The sequence below is a fragment of the Drosophila tropicalis genome, unplaced genomic scaffold, assembly GCF_018151085.1.
Source record: "Drosophila tropicalis isolate 14030-0801.00 unplaced genomic scaffold, ASM1815108v1 contig_993, whole genome shotgun sequence".
Classification (NCBI taxonomy): domain Eukaryota; kingdom Metazoa; phylum Arthropoda; class Insecta; order Diptera; family Drosophilidae; genus Drosophila; species Drosophila tropicalis.
The window spans coordinates 15,566-37,407 of record NW_027173497.1 but is presented as its reverse complement, the minus strand read 5'-3'; the positions used below and the strand labels follow the sequence as shown (position 1 = coordinate 37,407).

General features: G+C 40.2%; 1 protein-coding gene across 1 annotated transcript; it reads right to left on the bottom strand.

Annotated features, from left to right (window-relative positions):
• Positions 1–17,260: 17,260 nt before the first annotated feature.
• LOC137586390 (uncharacterized) lies at positions 17,261–19,018 on the bottom strand. The gene is made up of 2 exons (XM_068302402.1): positions 18,542–19,018; positions 17,261–17,386 (listed from the first exon to the last, which is right to left on the bottom strand). Exons 1-2 carry the CDS (start codon positions 19,016–19,018, stop codon positions 17,261–17,263), a joined length of 603 nt encoding a protein of 200 aa, XP_068158503.1.
• Between the last annotated feature and the right edge of the window lie 2,824 nt (positions 19,019–21,842).

The window sequence follows — 21,842 nt, the reverse complement described above, 5'->3', positions numbered from 1 at the left end:
TGAAGGTACCTGCTCGGGCGCCATCTGTAAGGAAGCTCTGGCTGGGGTACAGTTTTCAGTCTCCAGAGTCCCGTCTACAGAACATTTACTTGATCTGAAGACCTTGGAGAGTATTAAGAGATGAAATTGAGACCACATAAAGGGCGAAAAGGAAAGGGAAAGGGGTAAGAAGAGAGTCCAAGAGGAGCAGCAACGAGGGTATAATAATATTTGCCTTTTTTTTTTTTTTTTATTCTAAAAAATTACTAGAAATTTATTTCCATGGCAAAGCAACAGATTTTCTAGTTGTTAATATATATTTACGGTTAATTTAATATAACGCGTGTTTTTTTACGCTTTTGGTTTTTCACGTTGGCAACACTGACATACCGCATGATGTTCATGACAGCTGTGAAAGTGAAAAATGCTCAGTTTAGTTTGCCATTTCATTATGGAAAGACTTACGCCCGAACAACGTTTACAAATCATTGAAATTTATTATCAAAATTCGTGTTCTGTGAAAAATGTGTTTCGCAAATTACGTCCATATTATGGTCGACACAACCGACCAACCGAGCAAGCTATAAAGGCAATTGTGGACAAATTTCGCACACATTTTACTTTATTGGACATTCAACCATCGAATCGTGTACGGAGAGTGCGCACAGAAGAGAATATTGCAGCTGTAGCGGCCAGTGTCAATAAAGATCGTGAATTGTCCATTCGTCGGCGAGAGACAATGGACCTATTGAAAGATGAGTTCGGTGAACAATTAAATAAATTGGACCTTCCGTGTTGATCACTTGAAACGCAGTCGCGGCCAACATTTACATGAAGTCATTTTTAAAAAGTAATTGGCAGAGATTGTTTTATCATCTCAAAAAAAAATTTAACAATAATATTCAAATTTTGTGTGTTTCATTTCAATTTTAAAAACTAAACGCTTAAAAAAACACCCGTTATATCTATGTGAATTAAATCTAATGGCTGTTGTGGTATTTCGGGTTCTTAAAATGGGACTTTTTGGTGTTGTCTGTCATATTTCATTGTTTGACATGTGTCGCAATTATTGATTGTGAAATGGTCTGTCATGATTTTAAACTGTTGGCCAAAAAGATAGGGTCGGAAATGTTTTATTGCCCAAATTATTCAGTATCCGAAAAGGTTCTGCTAGCAAATGACACAGGCTTGTCTGATCCTAACGTTCCTTGAGATAATACTGCCCCCAATGCAAAATCACTAGCATCCGTTGTTAGTATGAACGGTTTAGTAAAATCAGGATATATCAAAATTGGGTCGTTACATAAAAGAGACTTGCAAGTTTCAAATCTTGATTTAAACTCTTCATCTATGCATAATAACTTTAGCTTTTCCTTTTAATTGTTTATTTAGCAGTTTAGTTATTTTAGCAAAATCTTTTATGAATTTTCAATAATAACCCATTAACCCCAAGAAGGATTTAATTTGTTTTTGCGTCCTGGGTAAAGGAAAATCTATTAAATCTAAATCTATTAATGAAAAATATTTTTATCTTTAATGGTTTTTTCATTAAGTTTCCTATAATCTGCCACTAATCTCCATTTCCTTTGTCCTGTTGCATCTGCTTTTTTTGTACTAACCCTATAGGCGCACTTTAGGAGGAATGGCTAAGTCTAATGATTTTTTGATTAAGGAGTTTTTCTATCTGTCATTAATACCATATCTATATGGTCATGTATAAAGAGGAGTATCGAATTTTGTGTTTAACGCTGTTTGTGAATGTTAATTGGTTCTTATCATCGTAAAATATTTCCGCAAATTCTAAACAAAGTTTCTTTAAGACTTCGATTTCTTCCATGTTTAAATGATTGGTTCTTATTTTTTCTTGAAAGTTAAATGAGCTTGCTGTTGTATTTAATTCGTTTTGAAAAGCCAAATTTACCTCAAAGTATTGTTCATTTATGTATGGAGTTATAGTTGATAATTTCCATCATGCTAAAATTGTTCGTTGCCGAATATAACCCATTTGAAATAACTAAATCGTTGCCTAATCGAATTTCTGGGGAATAGAAGGTACCCTCCTTCAAACTTATAGGTAAAGTGGAAGGATTTGTTTTTGCAATAGCAAAGTAAAAAGTGGAATTTAAAAAAAAAAAAAATTTTGAAATTCATTTATTTAGGTCTAAGGAGATTTGTTCTAACTACTTTTTGAGAGTTTCTAATCTACCTTCAAAGAGAACGGTCGTCTCGCGCTTGATTAAAGTTATTTTGTAATCTCCGCTTTACACGTGTATTCGCTTTTATGCTAAACAACATAGCACACACCGGTACTTTCGGGCGCTGCTTGCAGTGCAACTTGTACAAAAACAAAATCAAATCAATAGACAAATCAATACGATAACCATCTGTACAAAAGCAACAACTGAAACTAGCACTGAACGACAAGATTGTTTACCCAATGGTAATAAAGCTGAAACTATCAGCGAAGCTGCTGGAAAATTGCTCGATGCCCAAAAAAAGAGAGAGGGGCTAAGAGAAAAAATGATAAAACTCTTTCACCCATATCCAAATCTAAGAGGGCGAGTGGACGGGTTATGGTCTCCACCGCTACTACAAGTCAACAAGCAAACTTCGCTAACAGATATGCCATTCTTGATACAGATATTGACAGCGCTGAGGAAGACAGTGCGAGCCTGATGAATATAGAAAACGCCGCTGAAAACAGCCCCATGGACGAAGCAACTAATAGTGGCCAGAAGTCGCAAAATGAGGCAACAAGCCCTAGTAATCCTCTTAAGGGCCTTCCAAAACCACCGCAAATTGTTGTCACAGCCAGCAATATAAATGACCTATTTGAAGTAATTAAGGAAGTAACAGATGTGAACAAAGTCATTGTTCAATGCAACCAAGGGGAAACGATCCGAATTTTTCCCAAAGACAGCGAAACTTACAGAGCCATTGTCAGCCATTTGGAGAATATTGGACTTGAATATCAGACTTTTCAAATGGTAACTGAAAAGCCACATAGAATTGTTTTAAAAAAATTTAAACTTTCCTCGCAGATCAATTGGATCCACAAAAAAAAAAAGAAGCTTCATTAAGCACCCAAATGATTTCTGCCCCTCCATTCGAGCTTAATAATATTGAACAACAACAGTTTCCCACTTTACGATCGAACCAAAGAGCTACAAGGCCAACAATACAGCAACAGCAGCAACTACATCAAAACCAGCGTAACAACGCAGGTGTATCTTATGCTGATGTAACAAAACGCAATTTAAATGCAAGCACAAGCAAAGAGGGACCTGCACAGCAACGTCTACACTCCCCAGGATACACCAAGCATCAGCAACATGACCTGCATAACCAACAACAAAGCTTTTCCCAAGTCCGGGCTCTACTGCAAGAACAGCAGAATCAGTTCATGCAATGGCAACAACAGCTCCAACAACAGCAGTTTCTTTCATGGCTACAGCAGCAGCAGCAACAACAACAACAGCACTACAGTCAAAACAACCAACGTATTCGAAAACTGGAAAATATGGTACTGGAATCAACTAATATAATTAAGCAATGGACGGAGGACGGACCTAATCCTCAGTTCCAAAACAACGCATCAGCCGTACAATGATCCCGCTGAAGGTTCTTATCTGGAATGCTAATGGCATTTCAGGGAAGGCAAAAGAAGTAGAACTCTTCGTGCACAACAACAGCGTTGACATTCTTCTTTTGTCGGATGAAAAGGGGCAATATGATAAAAATATTTGGTTACGCCTTTTACCCTGCTTACAAACCATCGCGAAATAATAACAGCGTTGGAGGGGCAGCAGTTCTGGTGAGGAATTCTCTTCGCCATTTTCCACAAAAAGTTATTGAGACACGTAGCATACAAGTGTCCTCAGTTAAAGTGGGCACAGGGATGGGAGACATAGAATTCAGTGCTATCTACTGCCCCCCAAACATTAGGATTCTGGAACAACACTTTGTCAACATACTAAGAGACGGTGGCCAAAGATATTTGGTTGGTGGTGACTGGATCGCACGACATTGGTTGTGGGGAGACACATACAATTCACCCAGGGGTCGCGAGTTAGCAGAGGCCATATCTGCTACTAGTGCCAAGATCCTAGCAACTGGGTCACCAACCAGGTACCCATATGTGCCGCATCATACGCCCTCCTGTATTGACTTTGCAGTCTACCACGGAATACAGCACTGTCAGGTAAACATAACCCAGAGTTGGGATCTGGAATCGGACCATCTGGCTCTAATCGCCAGTATACACACAGACTGCTATAATACCAATCTAAGCCCTCGCCTTATTACCAAAAAAACCGACTTGCTAGCCTTCGAACAGCATTTGGAAAACTCAATCCAGCTAAACACTACACTTAATTCTGGAAAGAGATATCGAAATGGCTGTAGATTACATAACAGAGTGTATACACAGGGCTGCTGCCGCTTCAACGCCTATTGAGACTAATGTTAAAGGCAATAAATATGGTGTTGCACTAACAAGAGAGGCCAGAGAGCTTCTGGTGCAGAAAAGGAGGCTCAGAAGGCGCGCAATTAGAACCCAAGACCCTTGGGACCGTATCTTGTGGAATCGAGCTGCAAAACAATTGCGAACCGTAATAAGGGATCTGCGTAGCAAATTCTTTGAGCAGAAACTGGCTTCCATGGATTATACAGTGGATGCTAATTATTCACTATGGAAGTGCACAAAATCACTCAAGAGGCAACCATTTAGACAAGTTCCTATCCGATGTCCCAGCGGTGAGCTTGCTAAAAGCGAAGATGAGCAGGCCGATTCGTTTGCGCAACATTTAGAAGCTCGGTTCACGCACTACCAATATACCACAGACGACCAGGTTAGCGAGACTAGTGAAAGCCTGCAGACAGCACTACAAATGTCTTTACCCATCAAGCCTGCAAGAACGGAAGAGATTGCTGAAGTCATCAAGGACCTTCCGAGAAATAAAGCTCCTGGCATAGACCGGATGTGCAATGCCACTCTAAAAGCGCTGCCAACACGGGCTCTTATCTACATAGCGTTAATATTTAATGCTATTCTAAGAGTGCAGCACTTTCCTAAGCAGTGGAAAATGGCTGCAATCATAATGATCCATAAGCCTGGTAAACCAGAGAACGATCCTGAATCGTATCGGCCAATAAGTCTCCTCCCCTCACTCTCTAAAGTATGGGAAAGGATTATTGCGAACCGACTGAAAGACATCATTAATGAACGCCATATCTTGCCGGATCACCAGTTTGGCTTTCGCGAGGGACACGGCACTGTGGAACAAGTTCATAGATTGGCAAAACATATACTACAAGCCTTTGATGACAAGGAGTATTGTAACGCAGTCTTCATTGATATGCAGCAAGCTTTTGATAGAGTTTGGCATATGGGTTTGCTGAGCAAAATAAAGAAATTATTCCCAGCACCACACTATAGTGTCCTTCGATCATACTTAGAAGGCCGGCAGTATATGATTAAGGTCAGGAACACATTCTCCAACGCTTACTTTATGAGAGCTGGAGTCCCACAGGGCAGCGTACTGGGCCCACTACTCTACTCAGTGTATACTGCAGACATACCGAGTCCTAACGAAAATCATATGGTTTCCCCCAGCAAAGCTCTCCTTGCCACTTATGCGGACGATATCGCCCTTCTATACAGCTCAAAATGTCGCTCTGAGGCAGCTTCTGGTATGCAGGAGTATCTCAACACGTTCTCAGCTTGGTGTAAGCGGTGGAACTTAAAAATCAACGCACAGAAGACTATGAATCCCTGCTACACACTAAAAACGCTCAGAGGCAACACACCGGCTATTCAATTAGAAGGCGTAACTCTCGAACAGCCCTCGCAAGCTAGATATCTTAGCATCACTCTCGATAAACGCCTTACATTTGGCCAACATCTTAAAGCTACAGCAAAAAAATGTGGCCAAAGAATGCAGCAATTAAGGTGGCTGATTAATAGGAAAAGCTCTATGTCGCTCAGGGCCAAAAGAGCAGTATATGTGCACTGCATTGCTCCAATCTGGCTGTATGGCGTGCAGATCTGGGGAATTTCGGCTAAATCCAACTACAAACGCATACAGGTGCTCCAAAATCGGACTGCGCGGCAAATAACGAACTGTCCATGGTATGTGCGTGGATCCACATTACACCGTGACCTCAACCTGCACACAGTGGAGGAACAGATCGGTAGACACACCAGCAGATATAGCGACCGGCTTAATAGGCACCGCAGTATCCTCGCAAGACGGTTACTACCTGCCAGGCCTCTTAGACGGCTAAAAAGAAAGGGCTTCGCCAAAAATATTAGCTAACCAACATCAATAATAATATTTATAGTCCTCTTGGGTGTACCAATGAGGTTTGGTCCTTTTATATCATCTACTTGTGTTGTTATGATACTATTTTTGTATGTATGGATTCAGCGCTTAAATAAATAAAAGAAAAAAAAAAAACTCTATACATTTAAATACTACACGAGTATACACGTTAAGCACTTCTATCATAACAAGGAGTTAAGTATTTATACCATAACAGGGAAGACATAAACCCAAGTCCGTCAACACATGCCCATTAACCGCATGCTCATTGGCCGACCCTATTTCATCATCACATGCAATACCCATTGGTCAACCCCACTCAATTGTCACATGCCCTTTTGTCGCATGATCGCCTATCCCAAGTAACAGTCCGATCGCTAGGATAAACAACAAGCCTGATACCCAGAACCACTCCGCAAATTTCGGCAATAAACAAAGAATGGTCCTGAACACTTGTGTAAATAACGAATTGTCCCACGCACTTAGTGGACTAATGGACGCCGCCTGCGACGACGTCAATTATCCAAGCCTTCATCCAACATAATCAAATCATAGAAAATCAGTCTTAAGCGTAAGTTCAAATCATCCGGTAACTTCGCTTTAGCTCCGCAGAATTCACTCAGTCAGAATCTTTCAGTTATTATTAAATTTTAAGTAATTGTAAAGTGACTTTAAATAAAAAATTTTTTTTTTTTTATACCGTAAGTGAAGGAAGTGTTTAATTGGCGCCCGAGCAGGGACTCTGCCATATAAAACTTGATCGAGTGTTAGTGAAAGATACCAGTGGTCGTGACCGAGAAAACGCGTTAAATGCCTTAAGTGTCAACGAAATAAAAACACTATATCGAACTACACGAAGAATCAGACAGGGTCAAATTATTCGCTGCAATTTCCTCCAAGATCCGTTCAGCGGAAAACTGATAACCCAAAAGTGTTTGCCCAGTAGCGTTAGTACCTTCAACGTTGGAAAAGAGAGACCTCCCACAAGCCGATCAGTAAAAGCACCGAAGATGTTACTAATAATGTAAGTTAAGCAAATAAATAAGTTTAAAAGAAAGAAAATCAAAATAAGTGAAAAGAAAAGAAACAAAGTTAAAATTTAAAAAAGGAAGAAACAAAGGGAAGCAGAAGATAACATTTTTATAAAATCCTTAATAAATTTTTTTCCCACTCAAAAAAGAAAAAGAAAAGGAATAAAAAATTGAAAAAGAAACACTGGGTTATTCTCCCAAGACTATGGAAGCCATGGCAAAACAGGTCAGAGATAGGGCTCTAGATACCTTCATCAGAGGTCTTAACGAAAATCTCTTAGACAGAATGAGCTTAGCTCAACCCAGAGACAACTGAGGCATACATTGCAATTGTGGGAAATGTTAGATAATAAAAAGGCTAGGAACATTATCAGCCATCGTAGCACTCGTCCACCCGTAGGACCGAAACCTCTGCAATATGCAAAATATAACTTGCAACCTCAACAATCATACATACCGGCAATTCCACCCAAACCTTATAATAATAAGAACTTTTATAATCAAAAACCAATGCAAAACGTGTTCCCAAAACAAATTCTCCTGAAACTAAGCCGGCACCAACTCCAATGGATGTCGACGGCTCTATTTTAACAAAAAAAGTTAACTACATGAACAAGCCAAGCGTTAATTCACCACAAAAATTTGCTCTCAAAGGAATCAACCAATCTACTACAAATTTTACCAATAAAGGACAGAGGCAATTCCATATCGAAACTGGTATGTCAGGTGAACAATATATCACCTACCGCCTCAAGAAGAGCATTACTTACAAGAAGACCTTTTCGAAGGTTCGTGAATATCAACAACCGTTAATTTGTTGGGTTAAAGTGTTCCTCTTTGCCATACTTTGTTGTCCGGGACAAAGACGGAACCGCATACAATTTCTTAATAGATACCGGCTCGAACAAAAACTATGTCCAACCAGAAATAGCCAAAAATGTCAAAACGGATGAACACAAGTTTTACGCGAACACCGTAAGTGGTCGCATTCTAATCACCAGCCATATCCATTTGGGTTTATTAAACGAACCCAATAAACCTATAACTTTCTTCCTATTACCTAATCTGAATCCGTTCCATGGAATTCTAGATATTGACACACTAAGGGCACTAACCATAGAACACATAGATGAGACAAACTCATGTTTTTTTGATTGCAAACGCTAGCCTAGTCATGGAACCCCAGAGAACTTCGGGAAAACCCGAACGCTCGTACTCTCAATGAGAGCGTAAAATGGGGGAGAGGGCCAAGCAGCTACGAAAATAATTTAGTGTAGCACAGACTACAGAACGACGAAGGTAGGCCTATGTCGCTTGTGATTTCGTTCTGTCTATGTATGTGTACACTCGTCGGTACATGCTCAGGCTTCGTAGTGTGTGTGTGACGTGAAGTTGTACAACATCGCATTTCAATAGCTCGCTCGACCAAAATTTTTAATTTTCGACAAAACAGCGACAATGCGAATAGGATATGCCCCTGTCGAAAGAATATCAAGAAATATTGGCCTCAGCTTCGTATGTATCCCGGTGGCTGTGCCGATAAAGTGCTCGCTTGGCGATCGGAATATCCCTGGTTCGGATCCCAACTCGTACTCGTTAAAAAGGTTTTTCTTTGCCTATTTTTTTATTTATATAAAAATAAACAAAAAACATAACGAAAAAAATAAAGAAACAAAATAAAAAAAATAGACAAAAATACCTTCGTCAACGATAATCGAGTTTATTTCTATTTTGTTTTTTTTCCTTTTTATTTTTATTTTGTTTATTTTTATATAAATAAAAAAATAGGAAAGGTAAACCTTTTTAACGAGTACGAGTTGGGATCCGAACCAGGGATATTCCGATCGCCAAGCGAGCACTTTATCGGCACAGCCACCGGGATACATACGAAGCTGAGGCCAATATTTCTTGATATTCTTTCGACAGGGGCATATCCTATTCGCATTGTCGCTGTTTTGTCGAAAATTAAAAATTTTGGTCGAGCGAGCTATTGAAATGCGATGTTGTACAACTTCACGTCACACACACACTACGAAGCCTGAGCATGTACCGACGAGTGTACACATACATTGACAGAACGAAATCACAAGCGACATAGGCCTGCCCTCGTCGTTCTGTAGTCTGTGCTACACTAAATTATTTTCGTAGCTGCTTGGCCCTCTCCCCCACTTTACGCTCTCATTGAAAGTACGAGCGTTCGGGTTTTCCCGAAGTTCTCTGGGGTTCCATGACTAGGCTAGCGTTTGCAATCAAAAAAACATGAGTTTGTCCCATCTATGTGTTCTATGGTTAGTGCTAAGGGAATTAAACGCCATCATTGATGTAGGGAAAGATCTACTATATGTCAACAACTCTCACGTTGTTAAAGTAAAGCAGATGCGAGCTCATCAGGTCCATACGATCAAATCAGATGAGCTCACCAATCAGCAGAAACTAGGGTTGAAGGCACTCCAAGAGGAGTACGAATCGCTTTTCGCAGACCCAAATAAAAAGTTGACTTATGCTACTAATGTCCAAGGAGAAATTCGAACGACAACAGACACTCCAGTCTACACCAAACATTACCCATACCCAGCTTCTCTCAGAGAAATAGTAGAAGACCCTCACGATCGCCCTATAATTCCCATGGATGGTCCCTAAAAAGAGCGACAGCCTTGGAAATAAGAAATATAGGATGGTCATTTATTACAGAAAGCTCAATGCAGTTACAGTTTCGGATAAGTATCTTATCCCCGAAATCGGAGAAATGGTTGCGCAGTTGGGCAACAATAAGTATTTTTCTGTTCTCGATCTAAAGAGCGGATTACATCAGATTTCCCTTAAGGAATCTGATATTGAAAAAACGGCATTTTCTGTAAATGGAGGGAAATACGAGATCACAAGGCTCCCCTTAAGCCTAAAAAATTCCCCATTAATATTCCAAAAAGCTCTCGATGACATTTTGAGAGATCTCATTGGAAAAATTTGTTACGTCTACATTGACGATATAATAATATTCAGTAAATCCGAGGAAGACCATTTTTGCCATCTAGATCTAGTATTTTCTACCTTGTCCAAAGCAAATATGAAGGTCCAAGTAGATAAATGCAAATTCCTAAGACCCAGTGTTGATTTCCTAGGCGTAGTAATTCCAAAGGAAGGGAGCTAAAACCAATCCGGAGAAAATTCAAGCCATTAAAAAGTTTTCTAAACCAAAGAACCTAAAACAACTAAGGTCCTTCCTGGGATTAGCTAGTTATTACAGAAGATTTATCAAAGATTTTGCTAAGTTAGCTAGACCCTTGACCGCGTTATTGAGAGGAGAACATGGCAGAGCTAAAAAGAATGTCTCAAGCAAGATCGAAATCCGATTCGGTGAAGCCGAACTCGATGCCTTTGAGAAAGTAAAAAATGCATTAGTATCACAAGACGTGATGTTAGCATATCCCGATTTTAAGCAAGAGTTCCATCTAACCACTGATTACTCAAACTTAGCACTAGGAGCTTCTCTAGAACAGAATGGTACCCCCTTAACATTTCTTTCCCGCGCGTTATCCAAAGCTGAAGAAAACTATGCCACAAATGAAAGATAAATGCTAGCAATAGTATGGGCATTGGATAAGCTAAGGATGTATGTATACGGCAAATCCAAGGTGATCATTTACACTGACCACCAGACTCTCACTTATGCTCTCAGCCCGAAAAATAACAACACAAAGCTGAAGAAATGGAAAATTTACCTGGAGGAATATAAATACTAGTTGAAATATAAACTGGGTAGCTCAAATGTGGTAGCAGACGCACTCTCTAGGAACCCTACCAGCATAAATGCTAGTAGTACGTCAGCTGCAGTCCATAGTGATGAAAGCTCAGGTCATGAACTCATTACAGCAATGGAAATTCCCAATTGTTTATCCTCACTGGTGATAACGAATTCACCACCTTTGAAATACCGTTCCCTATATATCACAGACATACAATAGTGAGAAGCATTTTAGGAATTACAAGGCAAGATTCACACATACTCAAACTATAGATGTTCATGATCAGATTCAACAACAAGATATCATAATAAAAGAACACCTTAGAGCACATAGAAATTCCGTTGAAAACAAAAAACAAATTTTATCTGAATATTTCTTTCCGGGTAAGAAGAAAAAGGTAGAAGCAATGGTAAACTCTTGCCAAACGTGCAAACTCTCTAAATACCATAGACACCTTTCGAATTAAGAAATACAACCAACTTCTATTCCGACATATCCCTTCGAAAAGCTAAGCTAACCTCGACTATGCCGAAGTTTTTATACCCTTGCAGTCCTTGGCAATAATATTTTTACTTTTTTAAATTTCTCTCCCTGCACCTCAATTCATCAATACACTAACAAAACATTATTACTCTTTTTACTACAATTTTTTCTTCCTTTTACATCTTTCCCTAATCAACGCACGCATACAAATACAGTTCATGTAGCGTTGCGTCTGTGTGTGTGTATGCATGTACTCTTTTGTTTTGATGATGACGTAGTAGGCAGCAAGCAGCGCTGTCGGCAGCGGTTAAACCGATATATTGACTGTAACTTGTGTTCTATTTATCCGATCAAATTTTGGAATCTGAGTTTTTATATCCAATACTATCATCATAGTAAATTTCATGGGGATACTCCAATTTTCATGAAAATGCTTCTTCTAGAGCTACAGTCTGTCAAGAAACACTTTACACAGTGGAAAAAAGCTCAATTTTTTGACTTTACGTAAAAAAATAAGGGGTTTTGTTTAATTTAACTAATTTTTTTCAATGGTTAACTGTTTAATAGGTATTTTTAAATCAAATTATAAAAAACAGAAACAAAAACAATAAGGGTGAAACTTAAAAAACAACAAAAACTTAGATTACACATATTTGACACTGTCAAGAAACTCTTTACACACTTCATATATCTTGTTCTAAATTTAAAATGTAAAACTAACTATAGCTAATTTTTAAAAACTTAGTATTTCGTATGGCCCCCCCTTAGCATTATGTACATGTAGAAGTCTTCTTTTCATAGAGTTGACCAAGTTTTGAATATAATCTAGGGGTATCTTTTGCCAGCCTTCCATTACAAAAAGCTTTTAGCTGTCCACGGTTTGTTGGATTCCTTTTTCCAACCTTTTTCTTTAAATAGGACCACGCATGTTCGATTGGGTTGAGATCTGGGCTTTGAGGTGGTGTTTCGAAGACCTTTCCGCAGTTGTAAGCAGCCAATTGCGTACATTAAACTCCTTATGTTTTGGATCGTTGTCCTGGTAAAATTTAAAAGTTGGCCGATTTTCGGTCATAAAGCCAAATTTGTTTGCACTTTGGTGTAAATTTGACTTCAAAATTTGCAGATATTGCTCGGCATTCATGGTGTTTTCAATGAATACCAGTTCACCGACTCCTTGGCTGGATATGCAGGCCCAAACCATAACCGACAGTTTTCCAAATTTGACTGTTGGAATGATATTTGCTTTATCGTAAGCTGTAGAGACCTTTCGCCATACTTTGAGCGGACCTTCGTTGTAATACAACATTATTTTGGTCTCGTCGCAAAATATAACATCCTTCCAATACTCCTCTGGGTGCCTAAGCATAGTAAGAGCAAAAGAGAAGCGCTTTTCCACATTGGTTGAGGACAGCAAGGGTTTCTTACGTGCCACTTTCGAAGAATACCCATGCCGTAGAATGGCCTGACGGACCGTTTCGTGGGACACATCCACGTCACACTCTTCTTTAAGCTCCTTGGCAAGAGTTCTTGTCGAAATTTGGGGATTCGCTTTGATTTTTCGCATCATAAGGCGGTTTTCCCGATCAGATATGATTTGTTTCCGGCCACCTACACCCTTTGCTTCAAGTCTTCCCTCGTTTTCAGCGCGACTGAGAACGTTGTATATTGTTTTTCTCGACACGGAAAACATTTCCACTATTTCTGGAACTGATTTGCCCAACTGCCGATTGTACAAGATCAATTGGACAACATCGAAGCTTAATCTCTTTCCCGGCATTATTAATCAAAATTTTAAATCCTTTTTTTCATGTGTACTCAGCCAAATCTCGCACAAAGTGAAGAATAAACACAAAAATTCATAGCGATTCTAAAAGCATAGTTAACGGTAAAGCCCCGTTATTTCTTAGAATGAGAGCAAAACCGATGAAGAGAACAAAATGTGTAAAGAGTTTCTTGACAGTGTCAAATATGTGTTATCTAAGTTTTTGTTGTTTTTTAAGTTTCACCCTTATTGTTTTTGTTTCTGTTTTTTATAATTTGATTTAAAAATACCTCTTAAACAGTTAACCATTGAAAAAAAATTAAATAATTTAAACAAAACCCCTTATTTTTTTACATAAAGTCAAAAAATTGAGCTTTTTTCCACTGTGTAAAGTGTTTCTTGACAGACTGTATATGATATAGTTGTCCGATCCTGACAATTTTCATACTTTATCTACTCCGGGATACAAGTAGCTCAAATACGAAGTACGTGAAGTTGATTTGCACAGACGGACGGACGGACAGACTGACATGGCTATACCGCATAGCTCGCAAATAACTGTCGACCGTTTCTCGTTGTCTGTAAATAAGTGTCTTTTCCCGACATTCTACGAAAAGACTCAGCGAGCAACCGATTTTTCGGTTCTTAAATGAGCTCGCTCGCGCTCGGAGCGAAACCGTTTTTTTCTGTACTGTTTTGTTCTGGTTGTTCCAAGACCGTTTCGTCGTGTTCAATCAAGCAAAAAGTCTTTTGCGTATGTATTGGTATACATTCACACGCATAGGCAAGCAAATGGAATATGAAATCAAAATGAAATAAAATATGGTTTTCTAAAAAAAATATGAAAAAAAGACCAAAAAATTTTAAAATAAATTTAAGTTAAAAATTTAAATTGAAAAAATCAAAAAATTATGTTTATTTTTCACAACAACAAAAATAAATGTGAAGACCGTTTGCGTTGAGTTTTTCGGTCAATCGGTCTTTTGTTGACTCACATCGTGCGAGCGTTTCTCGTTTCGCTCTTTATGCACTGCTCATTGAAAGACCGATATACAAAGCGCTCAACGAAAAGAGCTCAACAGAAAATATAAATCAAGACAGCAAGAGTCTCTTGTTCAGAGCGAGAGCGAGAGAGTATGAACTTTTTCGGTTGTGTTCGCAACGAGAACGCAAGAAGGAAAACGGTCGACAGTTATTTGCGAGCTATGCTATACCGACTCAGCTTATAATATATATACTTTATGGGGTCGGAAATGTGTCCTTCTGAGCGTTACAAACATCTGACCAATTTTATAATACCCTCTGCAAGGGTATAATAATCTATATAGATTTATATTCCACCCAAAATAAGATCATTTTAACCGCAATAGACAAATTTTCTAGTTACGCGCAAGTTAAACTTGTAAACTCAAAAGCAGCGGAACACCTTAAAAGTATCCTTACGTGAGTTATTGATAGCCTTCGGCATGACAAAAACCGTGGTAATGGATAAAGAAAAGGCTTTAAATTCTGCATCAATAAAATTTCTTTTGAATAACCAGTTAGGGATACAAGTCCACACTACTCCACCATATACTTCATCTAGCAACGGCCAAATAGAAAGAATACAGAAATAATGAGATGCTTGAAGCTAGCTCCGAAATGGAATTTGAGGATTTAATATTCAAAGCCGTGGATGAGTACAATAAAACTATCCACAGTACCACCAACAAAAAGCCAATAGAAGCATTTTTTGCAACAAATTTAATTTATACACCAGAAAAATTAGCACTCGAAAGGGAAAAGATTTCAGAAAACATTTTAAAGAAGCAAAATAAAGACCTAGGGTACCACAATAAAACAAAAAAACCCGTCAAAATTTACGATCCAGGTGAAATCATCTACTTTTGGATTAATAAACGGCTAGGCTCGAAACTAACGTCTAGATATAAAAAAGAAATAGCAGCCGAAGATCTTAATCCCAAGGCTAAACCAGGTCAGGCAGGATACTTCATAAAAACCACTTGAAGTATTGATAAATATGCTCTTCCGACAGATTGCTTATGTTACCACTTTGCTGTGGTCACACAACCATACTAGACTACACTAAGTCAAGAGTGGCCATGTTGGAAACCGGGTTAGCCGCGCGCCAGCACGGAACCTTTAAAATCGTTCATGTCATCGATTTTGAAAAATATCAAATGGCCATAACCGTCTTAAATAAACAAATCGACAAACCTTTTTTATCCTATGAGATAACTCGGATACAGAATGAATTGAGGAGGCTTCAGCCCATGACATTCAGAAACAAAAGATCGCTCGATATACTTGGTACGGCTTGGAAATGGTTAGCGGACACACCTGATCATGAAGATCATAAAATTGTGGTAGATAAGATCAATGAAGAATTGGAAAACAATAATCGGCAGGTCATAATTAATAATCCAATAGAAAATAAGATAAACGATTTAATTAAGATAACTAATACTATATTAATTAGAGGTAAACCCGAATCCCGAATAATACTAAGTCAAAAGAAATTGAAATAACCAAATTTAAATTGAGTCTTTTAAGAGAAGAAATAACAAATATCATTTACGCAATTGATTGGGCTAAGGTCAATACCGTAAACTTATTAATACTGTCCTTTGCGGAAATAGATTTTATTGACACAATTAAAGAAGAGAGCCTAACATTTATAAACATTGAAGAACTAATAAAGTTTGCCGAGGTCAGCGTAGCCTCAGACGGTAAATCACTCCTTTGTATTGTTAGCCTACCCAGAGTAATTAATGAAACTTGTAAACAAATCCTAGCAATACCAATTAAATTTAAAAAATTTATAGAAGAAATATACTATGAGAATATCATGAAATGCAACAAGATATACTTCGGGTTAACCAATAAGAATAAATGTAAAATTCATAATGGTAAGACAACCTGTAAACTTGAAGATCTGACTGTTTTAGAAAACAGTAAATGTGTATGAGCCTACTTGCAAAGAAGGAATCCACAATGTAAGGTCATCAACAACCAGCACTTAAAATCCCTTGCTGCTGAACCAATTTCAAGGGAACATCAACATCAATGGAGAAAATATTAAACTAGAAGGCACCTTCATAATTCAAGCGGAAAATGTCACAGTCATCATAGTATTTTGTGACGACACGCTTTGAAGTCGAGGTTCAACCGCCGCTGTTACAATTACTATCAGATAAGCAGCAGAGAATCAAAAGGTTATCACTGGAAATTTCCAAGGAGCTACACATTTAAAAAACTAATAATCTGGAGCGAATCCAAAGAAATAAGTTGATTATGTCTTGGTCAAACTGGATTATTCTAACCCTTCTGGCAGCTGCAATGATAACATATTGCATCATCAAAAAATACTGCAGCCACGGCAGGCAACTATGGTCCACCAATGGAAGTCTCAATCGCGCCAGACCAATATGTTGTTGCGACCGAGGACGTCCGCACTTAAAGGGGGAGGAGTTACGCACTTCTATCATAACAAGGAGTTAAGTATTAATACCATAACATGGAAGACATAAACCCAAGTCCGTCAACACATGCCCATTAACCGCATGCTCATTGGCCGACCCTTTTTCATCATCACATGCAATGTCCATTGGTCAACCCCACTCAATCGTCACATGCCAATTTGTTGCATGATCGCCTAACCCAAGTTGTTCACGCCACCGGGTGAACAGAAGAGAGTGAGGGGTAGGGTTTTTTCCCAAAACCGAATTCGGTCATACTGAGGAGGTTGACGAAGGGTTCTCGTGTAAATCGCCATACTCATTCCAGTACGAGATTTTTCCCCGAATACCGGCACCTTTTTCCACTTGCTAAAATATTTAGTTTACCTTTAACCGAACTTTTTTCGTGTGTGAGATTATACTGTAAATAAAAATCATAGTTTTAAACGAAGTTCCCGCGCGTTTTTAATTATTTACCAGCTCACCGACCAGAAGAACTTGGCACCCGCCACCTATTTGTATTTTTATTTGGATACTTTCCCTCCACGAACATTGGTCCTTCGAGCCGGATATCCTTCCGCTCTTCCAGCTTGCATCGGCGGAATTCCTGATAAGTACAACATTTCTTATTAAAAATCTTATTCACATTATATCCCATTGCAAACTTATAAAAATGTGACGTTTCCCGCTCTTCCATAGCGACCTACACACTTTTGTATACTTGTATGCACATACCTGACCTGTTCCAAAGGTTACATGGTATTTCCCGATCATTTGTTGTGTTTATGAAGTGCTTTTTTTTCCATTCTTCGAAATTCTGATTGTCTAAAAGTCCAATTGCATAGCAATACATATGTACATAGATACATACATATGTATATGTAAGTTAGGAGTTTCCATTTCCTTCATAGGTGAATTCTTACCATTTCCTTCCTTAGGAACAAGGATTGGACTTGGGAAACTCTGGGTTTTTATAGTGAGACACAACACAACACTTGATTTAGAACGTTATAAGATTATATTTAGTTGTAGTTGATTTAGTTAGTTCTACCTCTAAACTAAGACTGCCCGCTCTGTCGAGCGTGGTCTGTTAAATATACCCTGAGATGCCCTATAGGCGCTGGCCGCGGCGTCATAAGTTTGTGTTCTTTTAGTTTTTTTTTTTTTTTTTTTTTTTGCAATATTCAGGAGGGGTTGGGGTCGTCTCCAAAGTGGGTCGCCTCTTCCGGCGAATTCTGATTAACGGCAATATTCAAAGAACGCTAAACATAAAAAAGGGAAGTGAAGTGCAATTTCTTTTTTTTTTTTTTTTTTTTTTTTTTTTTTTTTTTTTTAAAATAATTTTTTTTTTTTTTTTTTTTTTTTTTTTTTTTTTTTTTTTTTTTTTTTTTTTTTTTTTTTTTTTTTTTTTTTTTTTTTTGTTTTTTTTATTTTGTTTTTTTTTTTTTTTTTTTTTTTTTTTTTTTTTTTTTTTTTTTTTTTTTTTTTTTTTTTTTTTTTTTTTTTTTTTTTTTTTTTTTTTTTAAATTTTAACGCTTAACTAACAAAAAACATAACATATAAGAACAAAATTTGATTCGGTTGAGTGTAAAAAGCAGGGTGCTGACTTCTCCGGAACTGCTAGTGTGCATTGCGTCGAAGAGCCGTGCACCTACTATAGTGCTGACCTAATCCATTCTTGCCTCCGTTGCTCTCTCATGACCTTTGCTGCAAAGTCGTTTACTGCCGTCCAAATTTCCGCGTCACCTAGCATCTTTCTTACCAGGTTGGAGGGTGTGGCCCCCTCACCTAGCATGGTGTTTAGGGATCTCCTTTCAGCGTCGTATCTCGGGCAGTAGAAAACCACGTGTTCAGCGGTTCCGATGCCACCCCACAAAGCTGCACTCGTCTGCGGCTGTCGTGCCCGACACCGTTTTAGGTAACTTCTGAAGCAGCCGTGTCCGCTCAGTTTTTGCGTCAAGTAAAAGTTTACTTGACCATGACGCATCTTAATCCACGCCTCATTGTTCGGGATCGGAGTCCAGGTCCACCTGCCCTTGGTGGAGGCATCCCTAGCGACTCTGCCACCTAGCGAGGCATCCATGCCATTGCGAACTGCGCTCCGCTTATGTGCGTTGGGGTCCACTCGCGGCCTAAAAACGCCTTCGCCATCTACTTTTCGGCTATGGCACAGTCCCGCAATAACGAAGGCAGCTTCATCCGAAATAGTGCGAAAGGCACTGTAGCTCTTAACAGTCATACCTTTGGCCCAGACAGGTGCTGCATACAGAGCCGCAGATTTGACGACGCTTGTTAGCAGTATCCTCCTCCCTTATTTCGGTCCCCTCGTGTTGAGTAGTATGCGCGACAGGGCACGACACCGTCATCTGTATGGTACCGGATTCGCCTGTCTGCGAAGTGGCTACGTACACAATTGACCAGGTATTGAGGGACTCCAAAACCCAGTAAGCCATCAATTATCCGGCCCCATCTAGCGGAATTAAACGCATTTTTTATATCCAGTGTCACCACCAGACAGTATTTTTTGGAGGCGCCCCTCCATCTGCTACCCGCTATTGCCTCAGCGGCGATGTCTACCACTTTGTGGATGGCATCTATCGTGGATCTGGCTCTCCTAAATCCACATTGCTGATCTGATAGGTCACCACCGGCAACTATTGCTTTGTTGAGACGCACGCTGATGATATACTCGAGAACTTTGCCGGCTGTGTCTAGGAGACAGATTGGCCTATACGAAGACGCCTCTCCGGGAGGTTTTCCTGGCTTCGTAAGTAGCACAAGATCCTGATTTTCCATCTTTTAGGAAAAATGCCCTCGCGTAAACAGGTACTGTACATCTTACAGAAAGTGGCTGGGTGAAGTTCGGCGGCCAGCTTTATCGCTTTGTTCGGAATACTGTCCGGTCCTGGGGCTTTGTTCATCTTAAGTCTGCTTATGGCTTGAGCTAACTCTGAGGTTGAACACTCGCCGTACATCAGGAAAGGCTCGTTAGATTGCTGCGAATGATTGGCTATCTCCATGATGTTGGGAAATAGGGCATCGACTATATTCCACACCAGAATTGTGTCTGTTGGGGGCGGTGTTCTGTTCGCATGCAGGCGCTTCACAATAGTCTGGTATGCTTTACCCCATGGGTCCTGTTCGGCAGTATCGCATAGCGACAAAAAACATTCACGCTTACTGCGTCTGATCTGATTTTTTAGCTCCTTTCTCCGTTGCTTGTATGCGAGCTGCAAGCAGAGGAAGTCCGCTGATCCTCTAGCCCGCTGGTACAGCCTCCGGGCCAGGTGACATGCGCGACGTGATTCGGCGATTTGGTCATTCCAGCAGCACACTGGGGCATGGTGGCGTTTGTACGGCTTCCTGGTTGACATACTTGCCTCGCACGCCTGTTCAACCGTTGACATAATAAAGTCGAACAGTCTCTTCGGCGCTACTTGTCCTGGCTGTGTTCACTCGACTTAACACACTACAGAAACTGCTCACGTCTAGACTCTCCGTCTTATAGGCCTTTTTTAGAGTGGGCTGATTATGCGGGGCTTGACCGGGGCCACCCACATCATATACTAAAGCTTCATGGTCGCTTGCGGTATATTTGTGCTTTTCTCCAGTTGGCTGTTCTGGCGATAGATGTGCTCACGAAGGTCAAGTCGACAATTGACCCAACTCCGGCCCTCCTAAATGTATGTTCTGTTCCCACGTTGAGCAACTCGATGTCTAGCGATGCAAAGCACTCTAGAAGCATACGGCCGCGCGAGTCAGTGCGACTACTGCCCCAATCTATGGCCCATGCATTGAAGTCGCCTCCGATGACCATTTGCCGGCGATCTCTGGTATCGCATACTATGTTGCTTAATGTGCGACAGAAGCTTTCTATAGGCAGGCTGGGAGCTAGGTAGCAGCTACACAGCCAGCTGTTACCTACCCTTGCTCTGACAAAGCCCTCAGAGGAATAGATATCGTCTAGACGCAGTGTGATGTCCAAAATGCGCTTGCCTGCTTCCTTATGCTTGTAGGGGTTCGCTGAGTAGTGCGACGTCAACAAGCTCTTCTCTCACCGTCTGGTTTAGGAAATCCTGAGCTGCGATGCAGTGATTCAGGTTGAGCTGGATAAACCTTAGTTTCGTCATTTATGTTTGTTCTGCATCCTCCTTCCCCATCTAAGTGGACACTTTGAACTGCCAGCATGGTGTCTGGTGTCGCTCTCCCCGTTAGATCGGCAGAGGTAACATGACGGGGCTTCGCCACAGTCCGCTGCTCTGTGCCCAGGTTCTCCGCATCTAAAACAACAGTTCGATCTATCGACTGTGTTGCTACAGTTGGCTGCTATGTGACCAAACTCCAGACAACGATAGCATTTCATGGGAGGGTCTTCGATAGCCTTAACTCTGCAGCTGTTCCAGCCGACTAGTAGCTTACTCAACTGTAGGACTTTCGTCATCATTCTTTCGGGCGCCGTGATGATCGCTGTGAAGGTTCCGTTATAGCTAGGCTTTAGGGTTCTAACAGAGCACGACCCAGCCTCAATTTCGGCTTGTTTTTTCGATGGCCTCCAGGATGTGGTGAGGCTCCACCAGATAGTCCAAATTCCGGATTATCGCCGATTTTATGGACGATAAAACCTTAACACCGGCCTTGTCGCCAAGGACCTGTAGGAACCTTTAGAGACTAGGGGTTAGGGCAGTCACCTCCTAGTTCCAATAGCAGCTTGTTTTTGGCAGTACGGCGCACTTTGCGGACGTTTCCCTGGGCATGCTGCAGTTGCCCGTCGCTGCGTCTTGTGACCAGTGCCAGCACGTCTCTATAGCTCTGACCGTTGCTGGGCTCTATCAAAATGGCTTCCGGACGCTCTTTATAGCGTTTTGGTTGCTTATTCTTGATCCTCTTGGCTCCCACTAGTTGCCAGTCGCTGGCCTTGCCTGCCTCGACAGTATGGATGCTCCTAGGGGCTTCTCCACCAGACTGTTGCAACTGCTGCATGGCTTGTTGTTGAACTCTAGGTAGATTGGCTTGACTCTGATGTTGTTGTGGCTGCTGAAGCCTGGGTGTCTTCTGACGCTGCT